We start from the raw sequence: 16,883 nt of genomic DNA, 5'->3' as shown, positions 1-16,883 counted from the left end.
AGTTACTCAAGATATCCCAATAATTATTTTTATAGTAATAATCTTTAGCTCTCAAACTGAAAAAAAAAATAATTTAATTATAATTTCTAGTTTTGCTACCTATTTTATTTTATACTAGACCACCGTTAGAAAATACTTAACAGTGGACTAGAGTAATCATATATCAATTTTAAAATATTTATTTACTAATCAATAATAATAAAATCCAGATAATAACTTATAATAATTATATAATGCAGATAATAATTTATTATTATAATAATAATAAAAATCCAGATAATGAAAATAAATGTTAAATTCTATTTCATAATAATTGCTATCGTAATTTTTATTTTCGTGAAATAGAAATTAAAAAAATATTGGAATTGGAATATTTTAATTGTTTTTTTTTTATTTTTATCTGTCAAATACCTAAATATAAATTAGTATTACGATATTCATAAAATATTTTTAATGCGTTTTAATAAAAAAACTTATTCGCTCATTAACTATATTGATTTTAACTGGAATTGGATGCATTAGTTACAAGATTAAAAAGAAAAACTTTTAGGCAAAAAATGTTTTGAAAATAACATATTTGCACTAGAATTAAAATTAAACTAGGAATATTTCAAGGAGCAATTTTTATTTATCAGCTTTCAAAAAAATGTATCAAGTAATCTGTTTAAATAAAAAGCCATTATTATTATGCAGATTAAAAATTAATAACTATTTCCGACCGGGTTATAATTAATTAAAAACTTTTGCAATTTTAATAAACTTCTAAAAAAGTTTCCCTTTATAATTTTTCGATTACTGATCGGTAAGTAGATAGGAAACTTAAGGTATCGCGTGGCTTCAGTTACCGAGACTTATTTAGCGCCGGAAGAGTTGAACCTCCACGCGATCAGATCCTATCGCTACTGTGTTTAACAACTTTAAACAAAGTATATATCTCTGATTAGGAAGTCAGTCCAAAGATAACATGACTTAGGTATCGCTTCTCTAGATCCCAGATAGCATTATGTAATTTATTTATTTTTATTGCTAACATTATTAATTTTATCTAGTTATTAACATTTATTTCCACCAGTCTACTGGTGTATTAGGAACGTCATAAACAATTATGAATTATTTTTTAAATATTTAATATTTCGTCAGAACCATAGGTTTGGAAAAATATTGAAATTAATATGAGTTGAGTTGGTTTTATAGAAGTACCGTTTTTTACTTATTACTTTTTCTTACCTTTATATGGAATACATATTAAGTAAGTAAATATTAAGTATGAAAGTATTACAGTCACATAAAATATTGAATTTAAGTTTTTGACGGAAATATTTTGAAGTCTCCTTAGTCCAAAAAACCCAGTCTTGCAAAATGCATATTTATAACTACTCCGACGTTTTGGAGTCCTCCTTCGTCTTCAAGGTGCTTCTAAAAATTTGAAAACAATAAAATAATTATAAATAATAAATCGAATTATTATTATTTAAATCTTAGTTAAAACTTTATATATATATTGCCCATTTATAACAATAATATTCCGTCTCATCCTTGTTCTCTGTGCATTATAGTGAGTCATTGACGAAGTAAAATTATGGATTTCAGACATAGGGATCTATTTTCCAAACAAAAATGAGAACATAGTACGTTCTTATAGACGGTTTTGCTATTTTTATCTTCTTGTATTGCTGATTTCTATATAGTTTTTTGTTTTTTTAAAATTTGTAAATGAATTTTTATTTGCTCACCTAGAGATCCCTCGCATTCTCTACAAATAGATTTAATATATATTGGTTCTTACTAGAATATTATATGTTTTACTGGATGAGTTTCATTTCTAATTAGGTCTTGTGAATGAAAAGTATTCTTCCTTGTTTTAATTTTTTATTTTAATTTTATTAAAACCAACAACGTTGTTAGCAGCAGAACGTCACTCTTATCAGCCCTGACGAAGCCCTGCAAAGTGGGGCGAAACGTTGGAAGTGGTGAAATGGTGCGGCGATATCTTCTCTACAATAATCATGCTGGTAGCTTCCAGAGGATATCTCAATGACTTATTCCTTGACATTGGCCTTGTCAATAACGTCCAGGGCATATTTTTAGTAGTATTTTCAGTATTTATCGGAGACTCTGAAAAAGCTGAAGGTTTTTTTGCATAATTTCATTATTTATTAATTTATCTATATAACTTTCAAAGCCCATCTTAAAATCATTTTGTTCAAATTTTATATTAGTTGTGTTGTTAATTGGGATGTAGGGATTTTCACGAAACCGAAATTATTCTTATTTTTCACTTACTTTTTTACGTTTCGTTGTTCGGTATGGTGGTTAATTCGGTAATAGCCTACCCTCGCCTAGAGTTGTAAGCAGATATTCAAATTCGGATATATGATATTTAATAACCTTCATTTTGAAAAATTTATTTTTTGATGTTTAAAGTGGAACGAAACGTTACTTAACAATAGATAGTTTTATTTTACTTTTTTGATAATCACGGAATACGCTGAAGAAATTATCGGAGACTACCAATGTGGTTATAGACGAAATCGTTGAACTATTGATCAAATTTTTTCATTGCCTTTCTTGCTGAAAAAATTGGAATACAACGGGGTAGTTCATCAGCTTTATATAGATTTCCAAAAGGCTTACGATTCTATTGACCGCCGGAAGGTATATAATATTCTGATCAAACAGGGAATACCAAAGAAGTTAGTAAATCTCGTAGGGATGTGCATGACCGAAACGTATGAGTAGGTACGAATCGGTAATCATTATTCTGAGAAATTCCAGGTCCGGTCGGGTTTAAAACAAGGTGATTCTTTATCACCTATCTTATTTAATCTAGCACTGAAATGCGTCATTAAAAGTGTGATGAACACTGTCTTAGGGTTTTCGAAAATAAAGTATTACGCAAAATATTCAGACCAAAAAAAGATGAATTAACGGGAGAATTTAGAAGATTATACAACGCTGAATTAAGGGACCTACACTCGGTAAATTTAATTGGAGTTATAGCATGCGGCGTGTAAGATGGGCGTGTAAGGTTGTAGGGCTTAGTAACGATCCCTAAAATGTTAATAAACACTGAACCAACGGGTAAACGTCCGAGAGGTAGACCGAAACGTAAATGGGAGGATTGTGTTAAAACAGATTTAGTGGAATTGGGTTTGGGTGGGCATCACTGGAAGGATGTATGCAGAGAGCGTTGGTGGTATCGGCATCGAACCTTCCAGTTTGTTAGGCCTTTATTATACTTTTTATACTTTATTATACTTTATACTTTTTTGATACTTTTAGTGACCGCCACCCGGACTATCGGAAAATTGTGAATTTTTATTGTAGATAGCCTGATGATGGGTCGATAGCACCGAAACGTTGTTAATGAATCATTAAAATAAAGAATTTTAGCAAGAAAGATTATTTTCACTACATATAATAATACAAATGGACTTGTTTGAAAAATAATCCATATTTCAACGCCCTTTAATTCTCTATTTTACTAATTATTGTAAAATTTCATTATTAGCACTAATTAACCCTCTTACTAATAATAATGTTTGTTTATAACTCATTCTTCCTACTTATCAATAATTAAATATCCTTGTTATTCCCATAAGTTTTCAAAACTATTGAGGTGTTTTCGATGAAACTTTTCGAGTATTTATTAGGCCAGAGCTTTGTAGATCGCAAAGAGTTTCAGTAACAAATGTTCCGAAGTTGAGATATAGGCAATATCCAACGTCAACTTCAGCTAATTGAAAGAAATATCTCAAAACTAACATAAAATAGGTAATGCTTTTAAAAGATCGCCGATTGACCGTGTTTATTAATAAATGCGGTCAAATAAAAATCAAATACTAATAACTGTTAATTGAGCCAACGTTTCGCCCCACGTTGCAGGGCTTCGTCAGGGCTAAAAAAGATGCATACAATTAACATAAGTAAAAAAGTAAATGGGAAGTTAAAAGGGTATACAATGAAACGTAAAAATTAAAGTTTTTTTCGGCCAAAACTCCCATTGGAGTCCTATACTGCCTAACCATGGTTGGAGTTCAAATTTTTTCATTTTGTGGGACCACTACACAAATGAAAAAGTCGACATCCCAGGCCGGATTCGAACCGGCCCCGCCAATAGATCAATCAAATTGGTAAGAGTGTGTCTTAATCACTGAGCTAAAGGCGGCCCAGTAAATAAATGGTTATAAACAATAAATGAATACGGAAATAGTAACAGGTAAAAAGAAGAAATATAAAATAAAGTAAGAAACTAAGAGATGAAAAAGGGGGTTAAGAATAAAATCAAGAATAAAGAAAGGAAAGAACAAGACAGAAGACATACCTGTTTTGGCAAGAGTCAAAGCCAGAGTGAACTGTTTGTATTGGGAGGAGTGGGGATGGCAGTTAAGTACGTTACATTTGAAAATAATTTTAAAGAAAACAGTATAAAAAATAAAGAAAATATTAAAATCAGGTAAACAATAAATGATAATAATAATAAATAAATAATAGGGGTGGAGAAGATATATATAAAAAAAGATGAATCGTAAAAATGTTAAATATTTCTTGAATATTTGAATTCAATTATACAATTATGATTGAAAAGTTGATAAATCGTTGGGGAGAATGTATTGTAAATGAGGATAAACATTCTGAATAAAAATGTTTTGATTTCATAAAGTTGTTCTACTAAATAACCTTCCCTGTGAAAACGTACATTTCAGATAGAAAGACTTAATACACTTTTATTGAAAACGTTAATTTGTAACAACCATTATTTATAACAAGAAAAAATTTAAATTTTTAAATACACTGAATACGTTTTTGGTGTATAATTTTAATCGATTAATATTGTTTTATGTATAAGTTTTTTATTTTATAAATATTAATATATTTCTTGGATGAAACTTTCGAAAATAGAAACAACTGTATTTTTACGACTAGCTTACATTATTTATTTATAAAAGCTTATAGAACACAATTTTAACCTAATATTTTAACTAACCGGTGACAGGGTGAAAGAAAATAACTGAAAATATTTATTCAATGAAATTTTTGGAATGAACGCTGTATCAAGGCAAGTTAGCATGTGTCAGCTGTCAAACAATCCTTCTTGTCCATCCCCATCACATTTGTTTACATAACTGTTACACAGTTTAAAAAATGTTTATCGCAAGAGTTCGAGGTTTATTTTGTGTTTTAATTGTTATAACCTAAGCTTCTCCAACGAATTAAAATTGTATATTAATGTAAGTGTTCTATTTTTATTTTTTAGGTCTCTTGGGTGCGACATAGAGATATCCACCTGCTGACTGTGGGAAGATACACTTATACTTCGGACCAGAGATTCGAAGCCATCCACCTTCCGCACACCGAAGATTGGTCCTTGAGGATACGCTACCCACAGAGGAAAGACTCCGGGATCTACGAGTGCCAAATCAGCACTACTCCACCCATAGGCCATCCAGTCTACCTCACTGTAGTCGGTATGTACAGTTTCATTGCATTACAATCATAGTTAAAACCTTTCTTCCTGGAGATTTCAATGAACTCAAGGAAATCTGGGGGGTTCAAAGTCATTTCTCAAGTATTTTTTTTTACTTTTGTGTTAACAAATTAAAACGAAAAAAATAAATATAGCAACGTCTACCTTACAGTACTAAAATAATTATAGGGAAAGATTATGGGCACATATCTATACAAGTTTTTAACTACGTACATAGTTGCTGCTCCTTTCCTACGTTTATACCCGTATTAGGTCGTTCTGTGATATTCCAAAGCCTAAAGTAGTCCTGAATAAACGAGCAATATATGTCACAAAAATATTTTTTTAAATCTAAGTGGTAGTTCCTAAAATTAGCGTATTAAAACAAACTCTTCAGCTTAATACATTATTATAGATTACAGACTAGAGAGAAATATTTTTTTATAATTATTCTTTTTTATATTTATTGCTTTTCATATTTATTAATTTTTAAATATGTTATTTTACAAAAAATGAAACTTAAATAATTTAAAACATATAGACAATGAAAAAATATCCATTTTTTGAAGCCTGTGGAGTAATTTTAATTAAACCAAATAAATAAGAAAACTTAAAAAAAAAGTTATATGTTTAAAAAGAATGATTTTAACTAATCAATAATTTAATACAAAATGCGGTATTATTTTTAAAGATGCAAAACAATAATATCAAACTGTGGTATGGCATTAATCCTTCACATGTTAACCAACTGGGCTCTTTCCAGTGTAGCCCGTTGTTGCTAAAGAGCTCTCCAATTAGAGCCGTTTTACAAAGTGAATAATTGTTCTGAAGAGTAGTCTATCCACTTGCCAAAATAGTTTATTCTAATTTCACTATACTTGGACAGGTTGTCAAGGAGTGAAAGGTATCTTCTTTTTCTTCGGAGTTACAGACCGGACAGTTATAGATACTATCACGTATCCACGGTGTTACTCTTGAATTGAACAATTTTGCTCTACTTTTTTTTTCTTTTTTTTACATTTATTTCTTTATATATTTACTATCCTGATTAAGATATATATATGTATTTCCTTGTATGCTCGTGTAAATATTTGTAGTTTGGTTTTTAATTTGTACCTCAATCTACATAAATAAAAATATGTTTAGCTTATCTAAGATCTCTGAAAGTTTTTTACCGATTTACATGCTTATTTTTTGTTTCAAATTGTTCGATGTAGTCTTGGAAACGTTCTTGGTTAAAAAATCCTGAACTTATCCAAAGGAAGAAAATAGTTCAAAATTAAACATTAGTGGCGTATAACTAAAAATTTACACATTTTTTTATATAAAAATAATAATGTGTACAAAATGTTAAATATTAACTAAATTGACATCAAACATTCAATTTTTAACATTCAATCTATATATAGTAAATATACAGCTCTAACAATAGCATTGTAGATTCTTCTATTATTAAATAAAACTTTTGTTACAAATGTGCGAAAATATTTTAGCAAAAGGAAGATGATTTGGGTGCGGTAAAAAAAACAACTAAAATAGTGCAAAAATAATATCTCGTCTTTTAATTCTACTCTTTTTTTTTATTGTGTATATTCTTTTTGATATTAGTTCACCTGTTCATTCTATGTCTATATTTATTATTGTATTTCTTTTTTTTATTTATGGGGGTTAGGTGGCTTATAGGAAGGGCACTGAATTTTTAAAGATATTCGAATCCGCCTATGGCAGATAATTATTTATTCTGTTACTGTAGCCATGAGTCAACCCTGTGGATTTGAAGCCCCCCGGAGTCCACCCAGCCTCATAAAGTAGATACCCTTAATTTGGTAAAAAATCTGGTGGTTGAGCGTGATCTTGAAAAAATTACCTCTTAGTATAGCCGTCGTTCTAGAAGAACAGTACTTCCATACGAAGTACTGAACAGTTCATGTGCTGTTGCCGTTCACATTGTTATTGTATTTATACTTATATTTGTATATCATACGTTTTAATTTTCTCTAATTTACATAACACAACCCTGAATTAAGGGACCTAAGCCCGGTAAATATAACACTGAACCAACAGGTAAACGTCCGAAGGGTAGACCGCAACGTTGATGGGAGGATTGCGTTAAAACTGATTTAGTGGAATTAGGTTTGGAGGGGCATCACTGGAAGGATGTACGCAGAGATCGTTTGGTAGTATCGGCATCGAACCTTTTGGTTCGTTAGACCTTCATTATGATTAGTAATTTTCTTTGTTTAATTTTATATAATATTTTACATCCTACCATAATTTACTTTATATTTCATATTATCTTATGTGCTGTTCACAATATTTTTAGTTGTTGTTTTTTTATCTTGTTTTTAGTCCTGATGAAGCTCTACAAAGTGGAGCGAAACGTTGGCTATTGTCAAACAGTTTCTCTATTTGAGTTTATTTTTGATCGCATCCCTTTTATTGATTACATACCGTCAATCTCCCCAACATATATTTGATTTTTATTTATAACTGTTATTAATATATTAAGATCTTAACAATTTTTTTTTTGATATATTTCAATTTATATTTGGAAAAAGCACAAAAAGAAATATATAGAATTAGAGAATGCATCTAGACAGATATAAAAAAAAAGAAAAAAAAATCAATTATATATCAACACGCCTTTTGAAATAACCCGTATCTCTCTATCGGTGTATTAAAACTAGATATAAATACAAAATTACATAGATATTTTTTGTCCGAGTATAGGAATATTAAAGGGAAGAGAATATCCTCTTTTTTTCATTTATTATGGCTTACACTCAACATGACATTATTCTAAAAAAAATTAAAATAAAATCCCAAGGTATGTTTTCATATTCCTGTGCCAGAACAATAATTAATTCTCAAAGCGATTCCAGGAAACTTCCAAGACCTCTTCTGTTTATTTCAACTCTTTATTTCACCGTACATTTCACCCATAGTTGGATCTAGGACACACGAATGCATTTCTGAAAATCTCCTTAAATTGTTCTGAGAAATAATTAAGTATTTTAATTGCTCCTGATTGTTGGTAACAAAAGATAAATATATATGGACATAGTTATAGTTGATTTAACAGAACTACTTATATTTCGTATACTTTTATTTTGAAAATTATTCGGTGAACTGTCAGGTATTATAACAAATTTAAATTATACAGTCCACTTGTAGCAAACGTTGAGAAATAATGCAAATAGAAAATGTGATTGTGGCCCCTGCAATTGTGTGCACGTTCCTAATGGCCCCATTATTATTCTAGTAGGTACAAACCCAGTGTTGGAACATAATTTAAAAATAAACAAAGCTTAGTTTTGCGGTAATATCCAATACTGACATAACTAAAATAGAAGAAAATTTAAATAGTCATAATAGAACTTTACGAATGACAATGTTAAGGTATATATGTTTAGTGTTAATAGATACATATTATACACTAAATACATGTTACATACTGTAACTCCAAAGGAAAGGAAGATACAATTCACTCCTTGACAACCTATGATAAGTATAATAAAATATTTTGTTCCTGCTCTCCAGAACAATTATTCACTTTATTAAAAGGTTCATATCTGAGAGCTCCTAGCAACTATAAATGACCATGTTTTCTTAACTCCCCATAATTATTCATTATATTACGATTAGAATTAGCTATTTATGTTTTGTTTGTTTGTTTTTGTTTAGTGGTGCAAAACATCATTGGTCATCAACGCCATTTAGACCTTATTTGATTTTGCTTACATTTGTTTAATTTTATTTATTGTTTATTTATTTTTTATTTATTTTCTGTTCAATGTTCTATTGACCGCCAGAAGCTGTATAATATTCTGATTAAACAGGGAATACCGAACACAGGGATGAGCATGACCGAAACATTTAATGAGATACGAATCGGTAACCATTATTCTAAGAAATTCCAGGTCCGGTCGGATTTAAAACAAGGTGATTCTTTATCACCTATCTTATTTAACCTAGCTCTAGAATACCTCATTAAAAGTGTGATGAATACCGAAAAGGGTTTTCGAAAATAATGTATCACGCAAAATATTCAGACCAAAAAAGGATGAATTAACGGGAAAATTTAGAAGATTACACAACGCTGAATTAAGGGACCTACACCCGGTAAATATAATTAAAGTTATAGCATTGCGGCGTATAAGATGGGCATGTAAGGTTGTAGGGCTAAGGGGGCGAGGGAACATAAAGCAGATTAAGAAAGAAACGGGGAAACTAGGAATCTCAAGTTGAGACTGCCTCAATAGAGATGAATATAGGGAAAAATTAAGGAAGATAAAGATTCTTGTGGGCACCAAAGAGGTAAGAAAGGGGAGAGTATGGATCGAGGAAGAAAGGAGAGTGCAGACTGGAAGAGTGGACAAGAGGTGGGAAGAAAGGAAAGGAGGGGAATGTGTATGGAAGGTTTGGAAGAAATGATATTTGCGTTGTCTGTAAGGGCGTTTCGTGTCTAAAAAAATTACTATAACTTTGTTTTATCGTATTCTGTATCATCTTCTTTAATTCTCATTATAATATTAATTCACTAATTTTAAATTTGCAGCATTATTATTCATTTTTAAATTCTTTCAGTTATTTTAATTTTTGTTATTTTTTATTTTATTTTTTTCTTTATTTCAATCTTAGTAATTGTTAATTGATTTGTTAGTTTCATCATTAGGTATCAAATCATATTGTACTGATCTAGCTTATAAATTTTAGAATCCTACACAACGCCCCAATAGTCCAAATTGTAATAATTATATATCATTTTTATGTGTTATTTTGGCACCGACCAATCCTCTGATCAGGCCATATAATGAAATTTTCTAAATGAAAAAAAAAAACTATGTACGATGGACTACACTGAAAAGAGCTCAGTTGGTTAACATGTGAGGGATTAATGCCACACCACAGTTTGATATTATTCTTTTGTTTCTTTTAATATAGATGCCACATTGTTTTTTTTAAATTATTGGCTTGTTGGTTTTTTAAAGTATACAACTTATTTATGTATTTTAGTTAAAATTGCACACATACTTCGACAGATGGATATCATTTCTATTATATATGTATTCCTAATTATCTTAATAGATCTGTTTGTTGTATTTTTTTTCAAATAAACATGTTTCATTCAAATACATGTTAATTTAGAAAATGGTACCTATATGATGAGATGCCTGAGCAAAAAGTACTTATATTTTTATCCATTTAGTCTTAAGTAGGAAAGGCTAAAGGAAAAATGTTCCACCGTCTGTTGTTACAATTCTATAGCAGTACCAGGAAAACCTTGTATGTCTATTGTATCACCAAACTTTACAGAAGGTAAAAAAACTCACCTCAAAGAAGGTTAGAGACTTTCGAATTATTTCAAAGGCCTTTGAAAGGAAAAAAAGAGGAAAAAAGATATAATATTTTAAAAAGTGATCCACAGCAGTCCACTATCCCGATTGCTATACACAAAGCGAGCGTACCGCGATAAGGGTGATGATAAAAATAGTACGAACTGCTACGAGGAAGGTTCATGGGATCAGTAAGGAAGGACTGTTTTTAGAACAATATTTATACAAGTAAGTAATTATTTTAAGATTACGCTTAACCGCCAGATTTTCCCCTACTTAAAGATATCCACTTAATGAAACTGGGTGGACTACAGGTCCTACAGGTTTGACTCACAACTACATTGTAACAGAAAATAATTGCCTGTCACATCCGGATTCGAACTCGAGTTTTTGGAGTTAGTAGTACTAGCTGCCATCTATAGGAAGCTATATGGAAGCTTTAGGCTCTGGTAGTGAAGAAGAGTGAAACCGTCTCTAGAGTAACATCATTGTCTGGCTGAAACCCACAGTTCACCATGAGTGAGTAGTTTCACCGCACCCAACGCATCCCTCTCGCCACATCCAGTGAGCCAGTGGAGGGTGAGCAAGTGCGCTAAGCCGCAAATTCTCAACTTGAATGGAGAATCTCACCATTGCCGGAGTTCTGTCCAATTGTCTATTTTTATTTCAAATAAATGACCACAGCCTTTTCAACATTCTAGGTGGGCTGTAGGGATGGGTGGAACTAGATAAGGTTTGAATCAAAGGATTAGGGTGGTTGGAAAAATTTGTATGAAATTTCGAGAATTTGGTTTGGATGAGGTCAAGGACAAAAGGGATATGTACATGGTGTAGTGTTCTGTTGGAAACGTAATGGGGTGCATTAACTATGGATCTAAGGATTTTGGATTGAAAGGATTGGATACATTTGATGTTCGACGGTTAAGCTGTTCCCCAAAGTTCAAGTCCGTTGGTCCAGATAGGTCGGAGTATAGTCTTATAAATTAGTAGTTTATTAGTATAACCAGAACTCCAATTGTCGATTTTTATTTTACCATAAGTCTCTTGGCCACTGCCGTTTCAACCTTCAAGGTGGGCTGTAGGGATGGGTGGAACTAGATAACGTTTGAACCAAAGGATTAGGATGGTTGGAAAGGTTTATAAGGAATTTGAAGAATTTGGTTGGTATGAGGTCAAAATGGATATGTAGGTCATGGTGTAGTGTTCTGTTGGAATAGTAATAGGGTACTTTAACTATGGTACTTCAAGAACTGAGGTTTATTTTCCCTTTGCTTGCCTTGCATGATTTATTTCATATCCATTTCAAATACATTCCACTGCATTTATACCAGAAAATTGTAATTAATTCGGGTAATATCCTCCAACCTGAGGAATATAAGAATTAAACAAGCACAGTGCCTTAACACTGAGCCACCTCGCTTCTACAATGTTATTAATAAGTTTAATGTAATTTAGTGATCATATGAGTAAAATTTTTCAAAGCTTCTTGTTCAATTGTTTTTTATTTTATTTTTTTATAGCCCTTCTTTAAATAGATAATGGTACATATTTAAGTTTCTTTAATACTAATGCAATAATTTTTAGTTATGAATTAGGTCAATTTATATAACTATAGTAAATAGAAGTTAATCAGTATTAATGAAGTGACTGGGGAGAGCCGAGAGTGTTTGCTTAGAAGCGCCCTCTATAGAACCTCTTCAAGGCTCCGCCGATGTTGACTCAAGAACTACATCTGCTACTCAAGTTTCTTTGTTCTCAAATTTGCTTTTCTCCGAATTAGGTCGATGCCTCAGACTGAGGTCTGTATATTACAACTGTTTGCTTATCACCATTTAGTGTAGTGTTACTAAGTTTGTACAGCATTGATTTGTTTTCTTAATTATAAGTAAATATTTATTCGAAACTAAACAGAGTGTCATTGAAGTATTTTATATATTTCAAATAGTTTTACTATTAGGAAAATTTTTGTAAATGTTCTTCCATAATAAAAGAAGCTTATTATTTCGTAAAGAATGATACTTACGTTGATACAAGGAGATAAAAGTTCATTAAAGACAATTTTGGAATAAACAAAATACGAAGTATATGATATATATATAAAGGGTAATATTAATGATAAACTATAATAACAATAATAATCAAAATAAATTTGTACCGCTACAATTCATGAAGAGTTAGGTACTGTTACTTCATCAACGGCTGTATGAGGAGATGAATCGGTTAGAATTACGCTCGACAACTAGGTTTTTACACAATTAAGGGTACCCACTTTATGAAGCTAGGTGGACCCCGGAGGGCTTCCAAACCAACAGGGTTGACTCACGGCTGCTGATAATAATCTGACCCAGCCGTCGTTCTCACTCACCGAACCATAAAAGGGTACTAAAATTAGGGAAAAGTTTGGAAGTGTATCTTTTTCTAAAAAAAGGGACTCATCTACCATTCTAAAGCCGTTGCTATAAAAACAAAAGGCCAATAGAATTTTGAAAAATTTCGCGTTATCTCCTGTAGGATGATTCAATTTTTACATTCACTTAAATTTCTATGAAATAAATAGTTAGGATATTGCGATAGTGCCTGATTTCTATTTTAAGTTTTAGTTTAATTTGGACAAACGACTGACATGGAATCCTCATACAAGACTGAAAAGACAGGAAACTGGTCGTCGATTCCGACTATTACAACATTTACTAGACAAACGGTCCAAACATCCAATCCATTACAAAAGACTGATCTACATGACTATTATAAGGCCTATTTGGACATACGGAGTTGAGCTATGGGACTCCACTAAACCATCTAATTCCTCTCGAATCCAATCTTTACAGTCCAAAATCCTTAATGCTCCTTACTTTGTCACAAATCAAATCATCCATCAGGACCTCAATGTCACCTATGTTGCCGATTTGCCCAGAACCAGATACCAATCCTTCCATAATAAACTTCTCAACCACCCAAATCCACTGGCTTCTCCTTCATTACGTAATAATCCTCCTAGGCGTCTGAAAAGAAGATGGCCTCGAGATCTTCTCTAGAAATGTTATAAGGAGTTCTATCAGTGGGTATATTCCCCACATGTTTTTATCAGGTCACTATGTCACCTACAGCAAATTTACTTGGTGTGTGTATGTGTATACAGTTGTAAATAACAATAAATAAATTATAAAAAAAAAAAGTTTCCTCCTACATAATGTTCCATTATCCATTCCTTTCTCACTGATAGATTATTCAAAGTAAACCCCAATGGTTTCTATAAATCCCACTTCTCTCAGTCCGTTGGTGTTCCTTAGGGTATTATCCTTGGTTCCATCCTCTACAGATATGGGTCAATAATAACCTATGACCCTAGTATCCGTTACTTAGGACTACATCTGGACAAACGACTGACAAGAATCCCCAAACAAGACTGAAAAGACAAGGAATTTCTCGTCTATTCCGACTATTACAGACTTACTTACTAGACAAACGGTCTAAACATCCAATTCATTACAAAATAATCACAATCATCTACATAACTATAATAAGGCCTATTTGGTAATACGGACTTGAGCTTTGGGGCTCCACTAAACCTTCGAACTCCTCTCATCCTTATAATCCAAATCCTTCGTAAAATCCCCAATGCTGCTTACTTACTGTCACAAATAAAATCATCCATAAAGACCTTAATATTCCATATGAAACCGATCTAACCCGACCCAGATATCAATTCTTCCATATTTATAAACTCCCTAACAATCAAAACCCTCTAGTTTCTAATCTTGCTTCTTCTGTTCCTGACAATCCTCCGAGGCGATTGAAAAGAAAATGAGACCTAGTATAGAAATCTGATTTGAGCTCTACCAATGGGTAGTGTCTCCACATGCCTGGATCAATTCATTTTGATCTTATATCAAAATTACTCAATGTGTTTTTATGTAAGTATAGAAATAAATAAATAGAATAAAAAAAAGAATTTTTAGATAAAATTAATGTTTTGAGATCCCCTGAGTCCGAAAAATATAGTCTTGTAAAATGGTCTATACCTGTGTCCGTAAAGTGCCTAGTTCGAAAACAAAAAGTTTTTCGAAACTGAAATCACAGATTTTCAAGCGGATATAGACTTGGGACCAACTTTAATATGGAATATATAGTAATCAGGACATTACCGTTTTCAGTAAAATCGACTCTCTGGAGATACTACCTAAGAGAATCGATTTTACACTTTTTTATGGTTTTCACAAACTCATGAACATATGTCATTAACATATCCTAGATTTTGAAGAAGACTGTCACAACTCAAAATAATTCATTTTTATGTTTTTTCAATGAAAATATTTTGATGTTGGAAAAAACTACAAGTTGTATTTCTTACTGCCCCTTCGGCTTTGATCGTCAACAATGATAGATTCACTTCTAATTCAGGTTTGTAGCTTCAAAACCAGCATCATGCAAATTTAGAAAATTTGAAAGGGAGCAAAAAAAAATTCCCATTTTCATTTTTGAAAAATTTTTGTTATTCGGGTTGAAAAAACTAACGTCGATAATTATTTCACGGTAGTTTCACTGCTTCAGTAATTTTAGGTTTCCGAGAATTTTTTTAAATTTATTTATTGACAATTAAAGCTGTACATATAATACAAAAAGTAAATTTGAAGTAAGATTGGAATGGAGTGATAGGCATATAGAGAAAATACCCATTGACGGCACTTTAAAAACATTTTTACAATTTAAGGTCTTCTTTTCTTCTTTTTAGGCGTTGCAGAGGATTGTCAGGAATGGAAGAGGGGGCAAGGTTAGAAACAAGTGGGGTTAAGTGGTTAAGGAGTTTATAATGGAAGGATTGATATGTGGGTCGGTCTAGATCGGTTACATAAGGAACATTAAGGTCTTTATGTATGATTTTATTTGTGACCAAGTATGGAGCATTGAGGATTCTGTAAAGGATTTTGGATCGTAAGGATTGGTTACGAGAGGAATCGAAGGTTTAGTGGAACCTCAGAGATCAAGTTTTTTATTTTTTTATTTTATAATTTATTGTTATTTACAACTGTATTAAAATATATACAATAAGTAAATTTGCTGTAGGTGACATAGTAACATGATCCAAACATATAGAGAATCTACCCATTGATAGAACATTTATTAACATTTCTAAAGGAGGAGATCTCGAGGCCATCTTTTTCCTAAGACGCCTAGGAGGATTATTAGGTAATGAAGAAGCCAATTTAGAAACAAGTGGATTTGGGTGGTTGGGAAGTTTAAAATGGAAGGAAGGATATCTGGTTCGAGCTAGATCGGTTACATAAGGAACGTTAAGATATTTATATATAATTTTGTTTGCGACGAAGTAAGGAGCATTGAGGATTCTACGAAGGATTTTGGATTGGTAGGATTAAATACAAGAGGAATTAGAAAGTTTAGTGGATCCCCAAAGCTCAACTCCGAATGAACAGATAGGCCTTATTATAGTTATGTAGATCAGTCCTTTAGAGTGGATTGGATATTTAGACCGTTTGTCTTGTAAATGTAATAATCGAAATAGACGAGCAATTTCCTGTTATGTCTTTTCAGACTTGTGTGGGGATTTCATGTCATTCGTTTCTCCAGATATAGTACGGTATGATAAGTAACGAATGAATGGGATATTATTAAAGGATACAATCATGGGTTTATTTGAATTTATTTTAATCATCCAGTTTTCAATAATACTAAAGCTAAAATTATTTCCAGAACTTTTCTCATGAGGAGCAGGTGACCGGTACGTGAAGAGAGGTTGAAGGGGGGGGGGGCGAAGTTGTCGAATCTGAAAAAGTAATAGTGGCCTGCATAGGGATCCAGCCAGTTATATTTCCCTAAGGAAATCCCTCGGCCCTGTTTACACTCGCTCTGGATCTGTTTGTCTTGTACTGCAAATATCTGCTGCTCTGGTGTTCAGTGTTTGTCCAACTCCACCCTCCATGTCTACCGCTATTAGGCTGATAGGTCATGAAGGCATCATATTCTCTTGAAAAGGATCGCGGGATTAGATTAATTATAAATCTTTTATAATGATCAGTCATGTAGCCCAGGCTGCTGCAGGACATCCTACTTTAAATTATATA

The 16,883-nt window shown here is 31.9% G+C and overlaps 1 protein-coding gene across 1 annotated transcript in view; it reads left to right on the top strand.

Annotated features, from left to right (window-relative positions):
* Positions 1–16,883, top strand: part of LOC106678270 (zwei Ig domain protein zig-8) — a gene marked incomplete at its 5' end in the record, with an annotated part of 249,351 nt that overhangs the window by 85,445 nt on the left and 147,023 nt on the right. Inside the window, 1 exon segment of the mRNA XM_067047614.1 lies at positions 5,258–5,468. Within this exon segment, the coding sequence (XP_066903715.1) occupies positions 5,258–5,468 (211 nt within the window).

This window comes from Halyomorpha halys, unplaced genomic scaffold, assembly GCF_000696795.3.
Source record: "Halyomorpha halys isolate HHAL.00 unplaced genomic scaffold, Hhal_1.1 Scaffold132.1, whole genome shotgun sequence".
In the NCBI taxonomy this organism is placed as follows: Eukaryota; Metazoa; Arthropoda; class Insecta; order Hemiptera; family Pentatomidae; genus Halyomorpha; species Halyomorpha halys.
The sequence above is the reverse complement of the archived record's forward strand: the minus strand, read 5'-3'. Positions and strand labels throughout refer to the sequence as shown.